The sequence below is a fragment of the Octopus bimaculoides genome, chromosome 2 (genome assembly GCF_046866305.1).
Source record: "Octopus bimaculoides isolate indiv1 chromosome 2, ASM4686630v1, whole genome shotgun sequence".
Classification (NCBI taxonomy): Eukaryota; Metazoa; Mollusca; class Cephalopoda; order Octopoda; family Octopodidae; genus Octopus; species Octopus bimaculoides.
This window is the reverse complement of record NC_142929.1, coordinates 131,659,522-131,678,221: the sequence shown is the minus strand read 5'-3', so window position 1 is coordinate 131,678,221 and position 18,700 is coordinate 131,659,522. Positions and strand designations below refer to the sequence as shown.

The following is an 18,700-nucleotide window of genomic DNA, read 5'->3' as shown; positions in this document are numbered from 1 at the left end:
TGTTGGGAAAATGAAGGGTAATGATACATATTAAGCATACATTGAGTATATATTTAACAGAAAACCATAATAATATTATAACATTCCTTGACATAGTGAATTATTTAGCCACATGAGCACCAAGAAAGAAACGATCCGATTGTGGGACCTCCAAGACTGTGACAGGTAGGGATCTAAGTAATATAGGCCGCAAGTTACGTGGGAAACCTGGACAAACAGGTATCGAAAACTACCATAAATTGCATCCTCGGGACCATGGTTCCCGTGCGAGAACCCCTGAAACAGCTTTCTCAGAGGAGTTTGAGGCTTCAATGGGCCCAAAAGTACATGACGTTAGACATGAGTTGTTTTCTGTTCACTGACCAAACAAGAGCGACCCTTGACGAACCTGACGGTTGGGCAAATGGCTGGGTCTATTTTGGAGATGTGTGTCACCAACGTTTGCGACGTCAGCAACAGGGTGGAGGAGTTATGTTATGGGCTGGTATCATTGGGGGAAAACTTGTTGGCCCAGTCAGGGAGCCTGAAGAGGTTAGAGTGACCGTGGCCTCTTACTACAATCTCTCGAACGAAATCTTGGATTTTGGCTAGATGAAATACTGCTGTCACTTCTAAGGTCTTATGGCATACAAGGGGAAAGGTTGATGGTGTTACCGCTAGCATCTCCGGATCTCAACATATACATATACATATATATATATATATATATACATATATATATATATATATATATATATATATATATATATATATATATATATATATATATATATATATATATATATGGAGAGAGAGAGAGAGAAAGAAAGAGTATGTATGTGTGTGTGTGCGTGCATGTATGTATGTTGCGTGTGCGTGTGTATATATATATATATATACTATTACAACGCCAATATCCCTCCACACTCATAGACTTTGGAATAAAACGTGCCAAGGAACTTGACAAAAACACATTGAAAACCACCCAACACAGTAACACACCCAACCCCAAAATACTTCCATACATTTCCACCCACAACCCCAAAAACATCGAGGCATACACCACAATCAAACAAAACCTCCCCTTACTGACCACAGACCCGAAAATGAATAATATCATCAATACACACAAAGTCCTTAAATGCAAAAGGCAACACAAATCTTTGAAAAAACTCTTAACTAATGCCAAACTACACACACCACTTCTACCACCATCAGTTAAAAAATGTGCACACCCTAACTGTGGTACCTGCCCCTACCTACTTGAAGGCTCTGAATTTACCTTCAAACAAGGAACAAGGTTTAAAATCAAGACCAACTTCTCTTGTTCCTCCGGAGTCCATAAAGAACAAATAAATCTTCCACAACACCGCCAAATTCCACTCAGTGGCCACATAGACTCTTGCGCGAGAAATAAAAATCCTAAATTCCTTATATTCCCTTTCTATCAAAGTAAAGACAGAATCTCTACACAAGAAAGAATCACAAGGAGAATCTTTTTATAGAGAAATTCCAAACGCTTCTTAACATATAAACTCCTCGGTGACCATATTCCCTTCTCTCGCCTACCCAATGAAATACATATAAATTTACTTCTTGTTTCTCTAAGAACAGACATAAACTTCCTGTTTATGTAGGATTCCGTTATAATATCTCAGAAAATATTTTTGCTTACTTAGTAAAAAAAAAGTTAATCGATGTATTTAATAAGTTTCTTCTGAAAGTGTTTTGATATAACTATTTTTCTAGTGTGCATAAGATACTTAAACTTGAGCTGTGTATAGATGTTACTTTGTCTAAAGACTGTACAGATGATAGTGGAGGTTAGATTACTTTTCAAAAGCTTTGTTTGTATCGCTAAACTTCCGATCCTGTTTGAAGTATTTTCAATTTTCATTATGGTATTGTAAATGCATAATTATATTAACTATTTCGCATCTTAAATTAATTTGCAGTCAAATGTAACGTGTCTGTAATGGTCTCATGTTGGCAATAAAAAAGTACCAAATTACATTTTTTTTTTTTAGTTTCAGGAATGAGAGCATTCATTTCCATTATAGTACAGGTTCTGAGATGAAATTATGTCTTGCCTTCTGTACAATATCATCATATTGGTGTAAAATGTATTTTCATCTTTCATCTATCTCGATATCCGTTTAGTAGTTTCAGCCTTCATTTGTCCTTCTGTTCACAACACTTTAGCTACTTTTACTGATTTTATAGAGTTATTGTGCTGTGAGAGCAATTGGCTTAATGGTTAGGGAGTTGCACCCACGATTGTAAGATCGTGGTTTGAATTCCTAGAGCATGGAAGCCCTAACATCACGACGAGTGATCGCTCTGCCCCAACGCCTTAACTTCTTATATACAGACACTAACCACTGTGTACTCTAACAAAGAACTGGTATCTTAAATTCTAATCCGTGTTACTGACTCTAAACTATACTCTGTAACTCTTACATACACATACATGTATTACTTGCACACACTCTTTTGTTTACATGACGGCCTGTCTTTAATGTGTTTTATTATGTCGCATTCACACACACACAGACATACAGTTTAATGTTCCAATAAATCTTACTGTTATTCATCTCTATCGGTTGGTTCAATATCGTCTTCCTTACTGGCATTTCTAAACTCTCTATGTTATAGGATTATAACATATATATCATTTTATATTTTTGTGTTCGACCGTGTGACGCGTGAATAAAGGAGCCTGATTTTCCATTCGTCGCCATTTCTCCTTTTGGTTCGCACGGTCGTTCTTACACATTTATCGAAATTTGAATAAAGTTAGTTGTTCTCTGTTGGATGCATGGGTATATTTGCCAGAAATAATTAAGTGTTTGCAGACTTTACAAAGTAAACTCCTCATTGCAAAGTCAAGCATCATAAGACAAAATTCATTCCAGTAAATCGGAATGGTTATAACTTATATAAGATGATTCTTTAAAATTCCCTTATATGGAAAATGCTTTTCTTTTTTCTTACTAGATCCGAAGAAACGGACAGTGCCCATGGCCTTCACAAGCAATCCTAGACCAGTAATATTGATGCTATTTATGTTCCTCTTGAACATGTCAACATGTACGGTATAGATATGGGCAAGGAGAGAATTTCAGAGTACCGACATTCGAAGAAGAAAAAACAGGACGTAGTGATTAATGCGGAGCCTGGTGGGTTATTCAACAACAATGTAGCTGATAGGAGAATGTTTCAATGAAGGAGGCATATCACACTGCGCCACTCCACTTAGCTAGAAAAAATCAGTTGTTCAATCGGCCAGCCTTGTTACATTCGCTATGTTACGCTGAATCTCCCTGAGAACTACGTTAAGGGTACGTGTACTCAATCACTTGCACGTTAATTTCATGAGTAGGCTGTTTCGGTTGATCGAATCAAATGAAACACTCACTGTTGTCACCGATGGAGTGTTCCGCCAATGGAGGAGGCATGAGACCAGTCACATCCGAAGAGCTGAGATCATAATACATCGGTAAGAAAAATAGAAAAGAGACAGAGTACCCGTTGAACAGAGACTGCTATATGATTTCGAATGACCTTATACCCATCAGTCGGGTGACTCTCTTCTGGATACAGTCTAGGATGACCTGTGTGCCACAGCAGCAGCTGCACAGTTCCAGATGCAAGGGCAATACTACATTGTAATCCTCATCCAAGCTTTGTAGAATGACGATAATTGTTGGGGACTAAAATATTTGATCACTCTGAAGAGAAAGGTCAGTAGTTGGGATGCAATTCCATTTATGCTAAAGATGCGCTTTTCGCCCGTAAAAACCCATTTGATAACGAAGCCCAACATTTGGAACGATTGCTGTCAAGCTCTCAATAATTTTTATAATGAATTTACAGTTTGTTTGCATATATTTTCCTGCAATTTCATTCAGCAATTGCTTGACAAAATTACAGTGCAGACTAAGGCAGCGAACTGGCAGAATCATTAGTACGCCAGGCAAAATGCTTAACAGTATTTAACCTGTCTTCATGTTCTGAGTTCAAATTTGCCAAGATCCGCTTTTCCTTTTATCTTTTCGGGATCGATAAAATAAGCACCAGTTGAACACTGGAGTCGATGTAATAAACTCACTTCTCCCCCAAAATTGCTTGTCTTGTGCCAGAATTTGAAATCAATATTACAATTAGGAATCAGTACTACCTGTTCATTGTTTTGTGCACCTAGGTCAATCGAGTGAGCTCTTCGCCGATCCATTGTTTTGAGTATAATATGCCACCGACTAGCTGAAGACCTTATGCCACAGTCCGATATGCAGTAACGAATCATACGAGTATAGTATGATAGTTAGAATATTGCCCTTTCAATATTGTCCACTAATATTCATAGTGTATCAAGGTGTTCTATATTACTTTCTTAAGATAACATCTGTCATGCCTACACCAGCGGCCGTACAATAGACTCTGTTCACGAATAACAATACGTTAAGATCAGAAAACAAGCTGGCTTTAAATCATAGATACAGAATAGTTACGCCATTGTCTTGCCGGAATAAAATTAAGGTTATAATTTAAATACTACTTTTCCTCCATTGAATATGCTTGAAGCATATTTGCATATAAACATTGACTGCGTTTTTTTTTTTCACATAAACATATTCAGTAATCTTATTGCATGGCGTTGCATATTACATATGCGTAAATAAGCACGTGCATGCTTGTGCGTTTGGGTGTATGAGTGAGTGAGCGTGTGTGTGTATGTATGCATGCGCATGTATGCGTGTATGTGTGAGTTTAGATGTGTGCGTGTGTGCGTGCGTGCGTGCGTGCGTGCGTGTGTGTGTGTGTGTGTGTGTGTGTGTGTGTGTGTGTGTGTGTGTGAGGATTTGAAATCCACATCATAAGTTATTGCAACACCTGGAAATTATAGCGTACTTTCGAAATCTACAGTGAGAATTATTCTCATGTAAATTACGAAGTAAATATTTTTTCCATAGACACTATACAAAACCAACAACAGAATGGGCGATTAAAAGTTACAAATTTTCAGGTTAACAAAACAGAAATATTTTTCTCAAACGTATCAGTGATGTCATGATTAAAACTGACAATCATTACTTGATTGAGTCATATTGGAAACGTTCTGCTCGTTACGTTTAATGATTTGTTAAATTCGATAAGTAAAGACAATAAAAATTCCATTATAACATATTTCTATAATCTGATTTCAGATTCATTGGAATTAGTTCTACCACAGCATTTCTTTAAAACTTCCTCTTCAAACTTGGGGATAGCGTTAATGTGAAAAACCATATTTTTAGTATAGTCAGTGGCAGGTTGCCAGTATGCTCGATTGCAAGCGGGCCCCTTAGACGTTACGGTGGAGTGGGGGCATGCTAGTATGTAAAAGTCCCATGAAAAAAAAAAACTTTGGTTTCCAAGAAAATACCTTATTTCTTTACTACCCACAAGGGGCTACACACAGAGGGGACAAACAAGGACAGACAAACGGATTAAGTCGATCATATCGAACCCAATGTGTAACTGGTACTTATTTAATCGACCCCGAAAGGATGAAAGGCAAAGTCGACCTCGGCGGAATTTGAACTCAGAACGTAGCAGCAGACGTAATACCGCTAAGCATTTCGCCCGGCGTGCTAACGTTTCTGCCAGCTCAGTCTTAGAGAAAAAAACAAAAAAAAATCTTTAAAACAAATAAAGCAATTAAGCAAGGCAATTGGTCAAAGAATTTCCTAGGGAATCAATAGATATAAAAATATATGATACAAAAGACAGCTAGTCAGTGGTGATAAAGTGTAACTAAATTCATATACATATTAATGTATATATACATATACATACATATATATATATATATATATATATATATATATATATATATATATAGAGAGAGAGAGAGAGAGAGAGAGAGAGAGAGAGAGAGAGACATACACACGCATAAATATATATATATATATATATAATTATTAATAAATTATAGGGTAGCAAAAATAAATAATTTATTAATAATGATAAAATTCTTTTTGGATGATTTTCTGAAGGAATTTCGGCATTTTTGCATTTTTGTATTTGCTGCCGATTAGATAAACCGCAAATACGCGGTATATTTTGAAAAATTAGACATAGGAACACGAACCATGCTGTGTATTGACTCGTGCTTCATATGTTGTCTGGTCATTTCTGCTGACGATAGTCCGACCTTGTAAGATATAATCTTTATCTTACTAAAATTGACTTGAAACCATGGTACAGAATATAGATTGGTAAAAGTTTTTATTTTTCATTTCCTTTCGAAATTATCCCTAATTTTTGTGGTATGTAGTCTTTTGCTGCTATTTCTAGCGAGTAGATGTCCTATTATAGGCATCTCTGCATTTTAAATATATATATATATATATATATATATATATATATATATATATATATATATATATATATATATATAGGTACACACAGACATACTCACAAGAACACTGTCTCCTGTTCATTTTCCTTGAGGACTTTGGGTTGAGCCTAGCACTTATTAGCCTCAACACAACAAGCAATAAAACCAGAAGTAGATTATAATTGACGTATGTATATATGTATGTATGTATGTATGTATGTATGCCTGATAACTGCAACAAGTAAAAAGGGGGGGAGTTCTGGCGTCGATACATTCGACTAAAATTCTTCAAGGCATGGTTACAGTCTAATGACCGAAACAAGTAAAAGGATAAAAAAACGAAAAAAATAACCGAGGGGGTTTTGTCCACTTTCACAGTTTAATTACGGGGGTTTTGTCCGAGGGGGCTTTTGTCCTACACTCAGATTAAATACATTGCAATCTTTAGATTCGAACCTTTAGATCATAAGTTTAAAATCCTCGTTGTGTCAACATTCATTTTCTTTCTTTCTTGAATCAATAGTCAAAGTACCAGTAATCAATGAACTGATTGCATCCCCTGAAAAAGTTCTTCGAAAAAGCTTTAAGATGCAAATTTGAATAAAATTTTCATTAGATTAAAGTGAAAATATGTGAGACTTCTTTGATTTTATATATTTTAATGTAGATTGCAATGAAGATTCTCTTTTTTATATATTTTTATTTATATAGCTCAGGAAGCGATAAACAGACAGACAGAGAGGAGGAGGAGGAGAAAGAGGAGGAGGAGGAGAAAGAGGAGGAGGAGGAGGAGGAGAAAGAGGAGGAGGAGGAGAAAGAGGAGGAGGAGGAGGAGGAGGAAGAAGAAGAAGAAGAAGAAAATTGTTGTTAGAATTAAAAACAACTATCCCCGTCTTATCAAAGAAAAGACGTTTAACATGGGTGACAGATATGATACTAACCAGGTACTATATATAGATACCTGAAGACAGAGTCTGGTTATAAATGGCTAGCAGATCTGCTAAAACTACCCAAGAGAGCCTCTTCAAATTATAGCCAAACACAAAATATAAGAGTAATAAAACATATTCACCAGTATATACGTATACACAAACTCATGTACGTTTTGTGCGTGTGTGTGTGTGTGTGTGTGTGTGTGTGTGTGTGTGCGCGCGCGTGTCTACAGTAGAACCTCTCAGTACGAGTGCCCCATTTTACGAGTAATTTGTTGTACGAGCCGAGATTCGTGCGAATTTTTGTCTTAAAGTATGAGCGGAAATCTGCCGTACGAACGCATAAATTGTCCCATCTTTAAAGTAATTCAGTTAACGAAACTGGTTAACATATTTCTTTTGCATTCTCCTTTTAACAATCGTCACTTTACTAGTAACTACACCTTTTCTGCTTTAAAACTCATGAAAAATTATTTTTGAGTAGTTTTGTGGGGCTGGGACAGACTAATTATATTTTAGTTAATTTGAATGGCGAAAATTGATTTGTAAAACGAGTAAATCATAAAACGAGTAAATAGTAAAACGAGTTCGGTCATAGAACGAATTAAACTCATACTACGAGATATCACTATGTATATATACATACATATAATGTATTCATACACACACGCGTGTATGTGTCTGTGTATGTGTGTTTCAAGATTGAACTTATTTTTGCATAGCCCTTCGTTTAATAAATTTTGGTATAGATGTGGAAATTTATAAGCATGTATAAGAGTATGTGCATATTCATGTATTTATGTAAATACACACACACATATGGATATACATACATATGCACGCACACACACCTATCAACACACATGCTAGCGCGCGCACACACTTTTACATACATACACACACATACACATACATACTCGCGCGCGCACACATACACACACAAACACACACACACATACATATATATATTGTATATCTCTATTACTTTATCTTATTAGACGTGATATTGCATACATATATGCATACATACATACACGCACACATACATAACACATACATACAAACAAACAAAAATACCCTGCTGTTGATGTTGAAATTCCAATGAAGGTGCCTTGGATCTAGATTAGAAACCGGTTCTTTCTCTATTGGCAAGAAATTTTGAAATAAACTGAATGACATACATACATACATACATGCACGCACGCACGCACGCGCACACGCACACACACACACACATACATACATACATACATATTGCCAGCCATGCTCATATAGTTAGCATACCGGTGTCTTCACTTCCATTACAGTCTTGCGACCGCCACCACATCATTCACCTTACACAAATAATGTTTCTTTGTATGTGGCGGTTCACTTACCTCCTAATGAACGGATAATTTAAAATTTCCCTTAAATACATTGATATCAACTAATTTCGATAGTAATATCTGATTGATTGATATTATCCGTGATTATAATAAGCGGCATACGACGGCTCTCTGGAAGCCAAATACCACTCAGAAATCATTGGTTTTGTCCAAGATGCTGCGCAGTGGGATTGAACCTGGAAGCACCAGGACGTGAAACAAACTACTTAGCCATACAGCCATGCCTTGTGTGCACACGTACATACATATGTAATATTAATAAATGTGTACATGCATCCATACTTTAGAGTTGGAATTTTTGTTTACAGTAATACACCAATGCAATTTATTCGAAGTTACTCCGTATGCCCGAGTACAAACAGATAGCATTCCTGTAACAAGACACGCTTGATATCAGCAAAGACATAGGTGCTCTGCTGACAGTGGGGTCGGTAATGTATATTTTATTTTTATCATTGCTTTCCCCACTCCCACCATTCCTTTCTCCGACCCTTCCCGCTATCATGCACAGATCTCATCGTTGCTGACTCTCTTTGCTGGTCAGATGCCTGCTGTCACAAACCGATACAACTTATCTCAGACATCAGGCATCAAAACTACTACTTCGTAGATTTTTAATGTGAAGTCAAGTTGATTACTTACATGCTAGTGAATGTGTTGAACTCACTGATTTCAATTTATTTATTATATCACAAATATCTGTCAACTAACTGGAAGATCTATCATTAACCATTTACTAGCTAATGTGTTGATGTGATTCTGTTACAAATCGAAATCGTAGCGACGAACGATTCGAAATTTGATTCGGGACTTATACACACAAACCAGAAATAATAAATATCTAATTACATTCAATTCTGATAATATTTGGACTTTACCGTTCTTAAAACAGCTGCTTCATATTGCAAGAGTTTAGAGGCTGTTAGAAACGTTTAAACTGAACACATGGAGGAAATTCGTGCAGCTTATGAAATTCTTCGATACCAAAGTTTATAAATGGAATAGAAGAGATGAAGCGGCAGAAGATAAGGACGCATCAAGGAGTATAATTAGTATATGTAAAACCAAACTAATGAGGCCATAGTTATTCTTTACTGAACATTTATTCGATGAAAGATGACACGCTTGTCGATGATTTTGTTTTGTGTAAGGCTGAGAAGAAATCGAATGAAATAATAACCATTAAAAGAAACTACAAAAGATATGTGTAAAATACAGGCAACTAAAATGGATAAAGAAGCCGTATATATTGTTTCTCTATGATTATATATGCTATAACACTTTTATTTTTTAAACTTATCTTTATCGGTTTGAATGTAGAACAAAATATCACAAATGCTTTACAATGTAGCTCAACTTATAAAATCAATCGCAAGTTTCCGTCAATGATCTTCTACATGATACAACATAGGAGTACGAAACAACTTTATTAATTATCTACCTAGCTGGAATCCTAATTTTATATCTGGATTTCAGTATTGAAGAGACTACTGTATTCTAATTATGTTCACCCCTTTGTTGAGCTCAATTTTAACACAGCGACCTGCTCTACAATTTCTATGTATAGTGATGTTTTTGACTGCCAGCATAGATGCTCAAATACAATTCCATCGGCCAGGGTAAGTATTTCTATTATTTTTTATCTCTAATTTTTTTATTATTTATCTTGTTTAGATAAGAACAGTTGTGCTATGTTAAGTTCCGATGTTGACATAGTTATGCTCTCTCAGCAAACTTATTTCTTTCCTCTACAAATCTGCAATGTTTATAACTCACTAATATTGGTTTCAAATTTTGGCACAAGGCCAGCAATTTTGGGGGAAGCGGGTAAGTCGATTACCAACCCCTATACTCAGCTGGTACTTATTTTATCACCCTTGAAAGGGTGAAAGCAAACTCGACTCACGCGAATGTTAAATGGTAGCAACACTGAATATATATCATCTTATATTCTCACCATGTATGACAAATCTCTTCCAGTCGTGACCTTGATTTCTTTTGCAGCTACCGTTTGCTTCGATTGTCCGTCTAAAACCCTAACTTTCACATATCACCTACAAACATTCACTAATGTAACGGTGACTTGTCTTATGAATAGCATGTGATACATCTCCCGTAACCATTCTCTTGACTGAGGGATAATCAAACATTATTGACAATCTTTCTCCGTGACGACAGTGATACATCAAACCCAAATTTTTGTGTATGGGCAACTAGCAAAATATCATTGTTCTGTGACTCATGAGAGATCAGAACGCATCAGCAACAAATTCTCAGCTACAACCAACTCAGCCAAACGTCACAGTGACACCCATATACAAGTGGTAATCACACAAACAACTCTTCCCAAATGGACACCTATTGGTCATCCTCCACAAATTTTCTTTCTCTTAGTGTGTGCTTTCATAACACTCAGGAATTTCAAACGTTGAGTCCTCCAAGCGTTAACAAAACTTGTTATAACGACATAAATTATAATTGCTAAACACATTGATCTCGCCTGCAAGCAATTTCCATTCTTGCAGTTCGTGATTCCCTCACCCTTCTCCGCCAATTGCATACTCACTGACAAATCAGTGCGGTATAGTCAACGTAAATTCCTGATCAGCCGATTCTGCTTAACACTTTACAATATTTAAAAAGGAAACAGTGTTATAAATCTCAAATTCCCAAGTCCTCGAAAATGAACGCCAACACACTGATCTTAGATGAAGCTTCACTCAAATCAAACGCTTAACTAAATGCGTCTCAAAAGGAGCTGACTGGAACTTTTTGCGTTGTAGTGAAAAACAAATGATCTACTGTTTTGAAGATAATCTCTGCAAATTCGTTCTTTCCCTAAATATAACTGAAGCTGACTTCTGACATCACAACTTAGCTGTAAAGTTTCTTTCACATTTTGTCTTAAATTGAATATTAGTAAATTTTCTCTCTATCTGCAACCCAATAACCGTAAGCTTCAGTTAGTAATCCAAAAATAACATTAGAAACGCAATTGTGATCTATAATCAACCAATCAACAGGTTGAGAAGAATAAAGATTAGGATACTACAAAGCTGAATCTTGTAAAAAAAAGATATTTCTAACGCACTTATTTTTTCAATTCGTGATGCTAAGATTTAGTTCAAAGAAACTGTTCAGCTTAACATTGGATATAAATACGATACAAATCACAGAAACAAACAAACAGACAAAAAACATAAGGCATTTTGTCAGATGCTGTAATGAGTTATTTCCCAATCGAAAGTAGACATTTATTATTTCTATCTGCTGGAGTAAAAACGTCGTGGTGTATTTATGGTTATATGTATTCTAATTAAGAATAATTTGAGGTTGTACCTATAGTGAAGTGATGATCAAGGAAACCTGAATGGCAACGCATTCTACACTAAAAAAATGTAATGATAAAAATATCTTTATTAAGTACGAAACTGTTTTATACAGTAAAACTTATCCAGGACTTACCTATGTTCACAAAAAAAGACTCAATGAAGAAACTTAAATTATGCACTGTACAATTATTATGTGCAGTGTCTGATATGGATATTACACATATTTATTGCTAGCATGTATATTTTAGTACATGCAGAACCCATATTAACTTTGGAAATAAATATGAACACATATTTGAATAAAATGTGTATACTGTGATACGTGTATGTATCACTGTTGCATTTTTATATGTAGCACATTCTAACATGATATTTATAGTATATATATATGTATATATATATATATATATATATATATATATATATATATATAGAATGCATGTTACATAGATTTTAGACGAAATATACCACTTTTAGTAAATAGACTTTGGTCAGAACTTAATCTGGCAATATATGAGATTGTTGTAATGAGTCTCGGAATTTACGTAAAATCGAAGCATTTATTGAATAGCAGTTTGAACTTATTTGTTTTAAAATGCTATCACTTTTTGCGATACGGGTATTAGTATCCACTTAATACAGTTGTGATTTATATGTCTAAAATAGTGTGAATAATATTTATCAACTATTAAGCATTTCGCATGCTTATCAGTCGTCATCGCTCCCGTCACTTGTATAGGTTAAATCAAACAGATCCATGCATACTTAATTCTGTCTCACAAGTAATATACGTCTATGTATTAATTATTTCAATGACAGCAGATAAGCTATTTTATGTGATTCTTTATTTCAATGTCACTAAGAATGTTACATTTTAATTAGCTATTAATTGCATGGTGTCAGTTCATGAAGTAGGTCAATTCTAAAGTAAAATATTTAAAAAAATGTCCCATTGCAAAAATAAAAAAATAAAAACTTTTGATCGTCATAGATGGTAAGTCGTTAGGAAATCGTGATTTCAAAGCATCTAAGGGAGTTACTCTCCCCCCACCCTTTTTCTTTGCCTACATGAAGATGACCCGCTGAGAACAAATACGTTTCGCAAATGCTACTTATTTGATTTTGATAAGAAATCTAACTAGAAATGTTTAAGGTAACTAAAAAAGTTCTTTGCAAATTAGGTCTGTACGATATCTTGTCTGCAATTTATTTTGTAATATTATACAAGTAAATGGCGGTGCCCCAGCATGGCCACAGCTCATGAGCTGAAACTAGATGAAATGAAATGAAATGAAGTATAAGGAAAAGCCAGAGTGTTGGATAAGCAACCAAAAGCGGCCTCGACAGTTGTCAATCTCGTTGTTACTACACGTGTGTAGTATTATATATATATACACACACACACATACCTACATACACAAGCCGCCCTGTCGGGCGGCTTTTAAGCTAGCTCCTGTGGAGACCTCTTCATTGGGCCTTGAGCCCAATAATGACACTTCATGCAGTGAGTACATACTCTTTTACTCTTTTACTTGTTTCAGTCATTTGACTGTGGCCATGCTGGAGCACCGCCTTTAGTCGAGTAAATCGACCCCAGGACTTATTCTTTGAATGCCTAGTACTTATTCTATCGGTCTCTTTTGCCGAAACGCTAAGTTACGGGGACGTAAACACACCACCATCGGTTGTCAAGCGATGCTGGGGGGACAAACACAGACACACATGCACAGACATACATATATATACACATATATACGACAGGCTTCTTTCAGTTTCCGTCTACCAAATCCACTCACAAGGCTTTGGTCGGCCCGAAGCTATAGTAGAAGACACTTGCCCAAGATGCCACGCAGTGGGACTGAACCCGGGACCATGTGGTTGGTAAGCAAGCTACTTACCACACAGCCACTCCTACGCCTATATATTAAATTTTTTTAAACTTGACCTATATCTTTCAAGCAATGAACAATTTTCGTCAAAACAATGATATATTATGTCGACTTGGAACTTATTGCACAGCTTCATGATAAACAACATTTTTTGTCTTCCCATTCGGGGGTCATTACACTTTTTGTTTCTGTCTAACCTCTCTCTCTCTCTCTCTCTCTCTTTCTCTCTCTCTCTTTCTCTCTCTCTCTCACTCTCTCTGTTGATTGTTTTCAACCACCACAGCTGTTATACACACACCATTCAGACTTCTGACGCCACCATCATCAACACCTTTGACTTCACCGCCTTCCTCTCCACCATCATCACCACTGTCTTTCACATCCCTTACTGTCACCGTCATGCTAGATAGCCTCAGCTACCACCGCCACCATCATCACCGTCGCCTCCACCTTTACCACAACTAGTGCTCATACTATTACTATCACCCTAATACCATCTCAATTGTCAATCTACTACCACCCGTCTCTATGCCTACTGTTACTCTCACCCCAGCAAGAGGAGTAGAAGTGTCATTGAATAGTGAGAGAGGGGGTCAAAGTGTGACACACTGACACAGAAATTCGTTTTGGCATTTATTATATATATATATATATATATATATATATATATATATATATATATATATATATATAGTTTCAGCTCAAAGCTGTGGCCATGCTATGACCATGATGGGGTACCGCCGTTTTGTTACACTATTATTATTAAGAGCCTGAATAAGAGAGTTTGATGTCGCTACCCTCATTTGCACCTCTTGTTGCGAGGTAGGTTAATCTGGAACTCGCGACAGGAAGAGGCCCAGTTTTGATTTGAAAACACCTACATCCACTTTGTGTAAATCCCTCAGGCTCTTTGGGAGAATATTAAAAAGCTGTGGGCCCCTGAAACCTAGACTGTTGCAGTAACTGGTCTTGAAGCGCGATGGCATTGCTGGGGTCTTTGGCACTGTGCAGCGTCGACCCGTTCTGGCATTTGTGCAGCTTTCAATGCCAAAATTTGGCACAATTCCTTCCATAATGCTGTAAGAACTGGGTCAGACAGGCTCCTACCTGGTCGAAAGCCATACTAGTATCACTCAGCAAGTCGTTTTCTTCAAGGAATGCGATTAGTTTCCCTCTGACTATCCGTTTCATGACTTTGCTGATGTGTAAAGTCAGAGAGATAGGCCTATAGTTTTTGGCATCTGCTCTGCTTCGTCCTTTATGGATTTGACATATTATTCCCTCCTTCAATCTGCTTGGCAACCTGCCATTTGCCGGAAAGCTCTGGAAGAGAATCTATAGTGGTTTCGCCAGGGCATGCGTACACGATTTGAGGAGGATTGCTGGAAAACCATCAGGATCAGCAATTGAGTTTGCGTCCACTTCATCTACGGCTAGTAGTATATCTTCTTCACTAATGTCGATATAATCCATCGTAACTGCCTCGCTGGTTATAGGTGAGGCGGCAAAGAAATCCACTGGTTCGTTCTCTTGTCTGTGTTCCAACGGGGTGGTAAAGACACTTTTGAACTAGTCATATATATAGACATATATATATATATATATATATATATATATATATATATATATATATATATATATATATATATATATATATATTGAATATATATATTCTTGAACTAGACATATATATATATATATATATATATATATATGTTCTTTTATTCTTTTCTTTTGTTTCAGTCATTTGACTGAGGCCATGCTGGAGCACCACCTTTTAGTCGAACAAATCGACCCCAGGATTTATTCTTTTTAAGCCTAGTACTTATTCTATCGGTCACTTTTGCCGAACCACTACGTTCGGCAAAAGGGACGTAAACACACCAATATTGATTGTCAAGCGATGGTGGAGGGACAAACACAGACACAAAAACATATATACACACACACACACACACACACACACACACACACACACATATATATATATATATACGACAGGCTTCTTTCAGTTTCCGTCTACCAAATCCACTAAAAGCGGTGCTCCAGCACGGCCGCAGTCAAATGACTGAAACAAATAAAAAAAAAGAAATAATAAAAATATATATATATATATATATATATATATATATATATATATATATATATATATATATATATATATATATATATATATATATATATATATATATACATATATTTTCTCACGTTGAGGAGCGGACGTAGTATATGAGGAATGTATATCTTAAATATAGACTTTTTTTTTCCTTTTAGTTATCTAGATTTTACATCAAATCTTGTTTGGCTAAATATTTGATTCAGGATGGTTCAGGAATGCTCTGAGACTAGGAGAAGAAGAGGGAGAAAAAACGAAAAAAAAAATAAAAGATCAAGTAAAGCAATAACCGACAAAAACAAATGGGGCTACGTTTCAACTTAGGTAGAAGATCAATTTTAACTGACCTCAGCTAAACACCGTCATAAGAGTTTATCTACGACATATTACTCACATGAGCAATCGGGGTGTTCAGAATTTATACACATGGTTTGTGGCATCTCAGATGTTTATAATGTCAGGAGAAGGTTAATACTGTCAGTCAGTCTTCACTCTCTCTCTCTCTCTCTCTCTCTCTCTCTCTCTCTCTCTCTTTTTCCTTCTCTCTCCCACTCTCTCTCTTTCTATCTCTCCCCCTCTCTCTCTCTGCTTCTTTCTCCCTCCCTCATTCATACACTCATTCATGAAATCTTATGAATGCATGTTTATTTTATACATTCCCGCATGAAATGATGTTTACTGACAATGTAGTTTATGTTTATCTCATCAAGCATGATATTCACCGACAACAAATTTCCTATGCGCAACATACATACATACATACATACATGCAGGCATACATACATACATATATACATACATACATACATACATACATGCAGGCATACATACATACATGCATATATACATACATACATACATACATGCAGGCATACATACGTACATATGAGTGTGAGTGTGTGTGTGTATGTGCATATTTGTATGTATATATATATGTTTATATATATTTATGTAAATGTATGTATGTCTATATATTCCACGTGTGCATACACAAGCTTATACACACAAAGGTATCTTCTCTTTACGCAAAATCAAAACACCTGATGATGCACATATCGGTTTAAATAATGTACAAAATAAGATATTATATATCATATTGTGTGTGTGTATGTGTGCGTGCGTGCGTATACATATATATACATATCTGTGTATGTATGTATATATATATATGTATATGTATACGTACCGTTCTTTCTCCCCCTTTGTTATCTCCCCCTTTTCTTAGCTCTCCTGTGTAAAATTTCTAACTTCCGGTCAGTCATTACTATGATTGACCGTTGACTGAACACTATTCAATTTTTTTTCTCCGTGTTTTTCTCCTTGTCTCCGTATTCTTTCTGTTGAAGAGCGTAGCTCGAAACGTTGAAGACATTCCGTATTCCCGAGCGTCATACTAATACATCCTTTTGTTGTTTACACCGCCTGTCCTCGTCTGTTGTTGTTTTTTCGTACATTCTCCCATATATATATATATATGTATGCATATGTGTATATATATATATATATATATATATATATATATATATATATATATATATATATATATATATATATATATACATATATATATATATATATATATATATATATATATATATATATATATATATATATATATATATATATATACATATATATATATATATACTAGCAGAAATACCCGGCTTTGCCCGGGTTAAAGAGAATAATGAAATCTAAAAACGCCGTCTAGACTACGCAACCCTCAACTGTTAGTAGCTACGATACCATATTTCTACATTAATAACTCTCCAATCCATGCCAGCATGGGACATAGACATTAAGTGGAATGCCAGTCTCTCATCTAGGAGGGCCTTGAAATCAATGTTACCAACTGGGGACTATGTGTGTCGCAGTGATAATAAAAAGACCCAAAGGAGGTCTGCAACGAAATAATTTTACTCAACACTTTGCAAGTGAATCAGTGGAGGCAAAGATGCATCTCATTTACTTGACAATTTATGCACCACATTGCAGAAATCACAATGTAAGTATATCTGAAAGGGTAGTCTTACACTGTTGTACCGTTGAATTACAAATAATGCTCATCTGTTATGTTCGGGTTAAAATTTCATCAACATCAAAAATATATGAATCTTCATGGGAGTTATGGCCTTTATACATAGAATATAATTTCCAAATTTCATAAAGATCCGTTCAGTACTTTTGACGTAGTTTTGGATAAGAAAACAAATGACTAATGTGTGTGTTTGTGTGCATGTGTTTGTGTGTGATGGGTGTATATATGTATAGATATCTGTATGCATGTATATATATGTATATATGTGTACATATTACATGTACATCTATATATATATATACATCTACACATATGTATACATATACATGTATGCATATAGATCTATATCTCTATATATCTATGCATATACGTGTACATATACATGTATATGTATACATATACATCTCTTTCTCTCTCTTTCTCTCTTTCTCTCTCTCTGAAAGTATCTGTAATTACAGTATCGAAATGTGATTGTTTCAGTTAGTGGAATAACGTGTACATATACATCTATATGTATACATATACATCTCTCTCTCTCTCTCTCTCTCTCTCTTTCTCTCTTTCTCTCTCTCTGAAAGTATCTGTCATTACAGTATCGAAATGTGATTGTTTCAGTTAGTGGAATAACGTGTACATATACATCTATA

General features: G+C 35.6%; 1 protein-coding gene across 2 annotated transcripts in view; it reads left to right on the top strand.

Annotated features, from left to right (window-relative positions):
• Positions 1-8,315: 8,315 nt before the first annotated feature.
• LOC106875935 (epidermal growth factor-like protein 7) overlaps positions 8,316-18,700 on the top strand; it is a 48,157-nt gene continuing 37,772 nt past the window's right edge. Inside the window, exon 1 of one of the 2 annotated variants that reach the window (XM_014924253.3) lies at positions 8,316-10,297. In XM_014924253.3, coding sequence (XP_014779739.1) covers positions 10,182-10,297 — 116 coding nt within the window. In that variant the 5' untranslated portion in view covers positions 8,316-10,181. Of the gene's footprint in view, positions 10,298-13,425; positions 13,515-18,700 lie in introns of those variants that run through there. The other variant, XM_052965606.1, reaches the window with a different exon arrangement.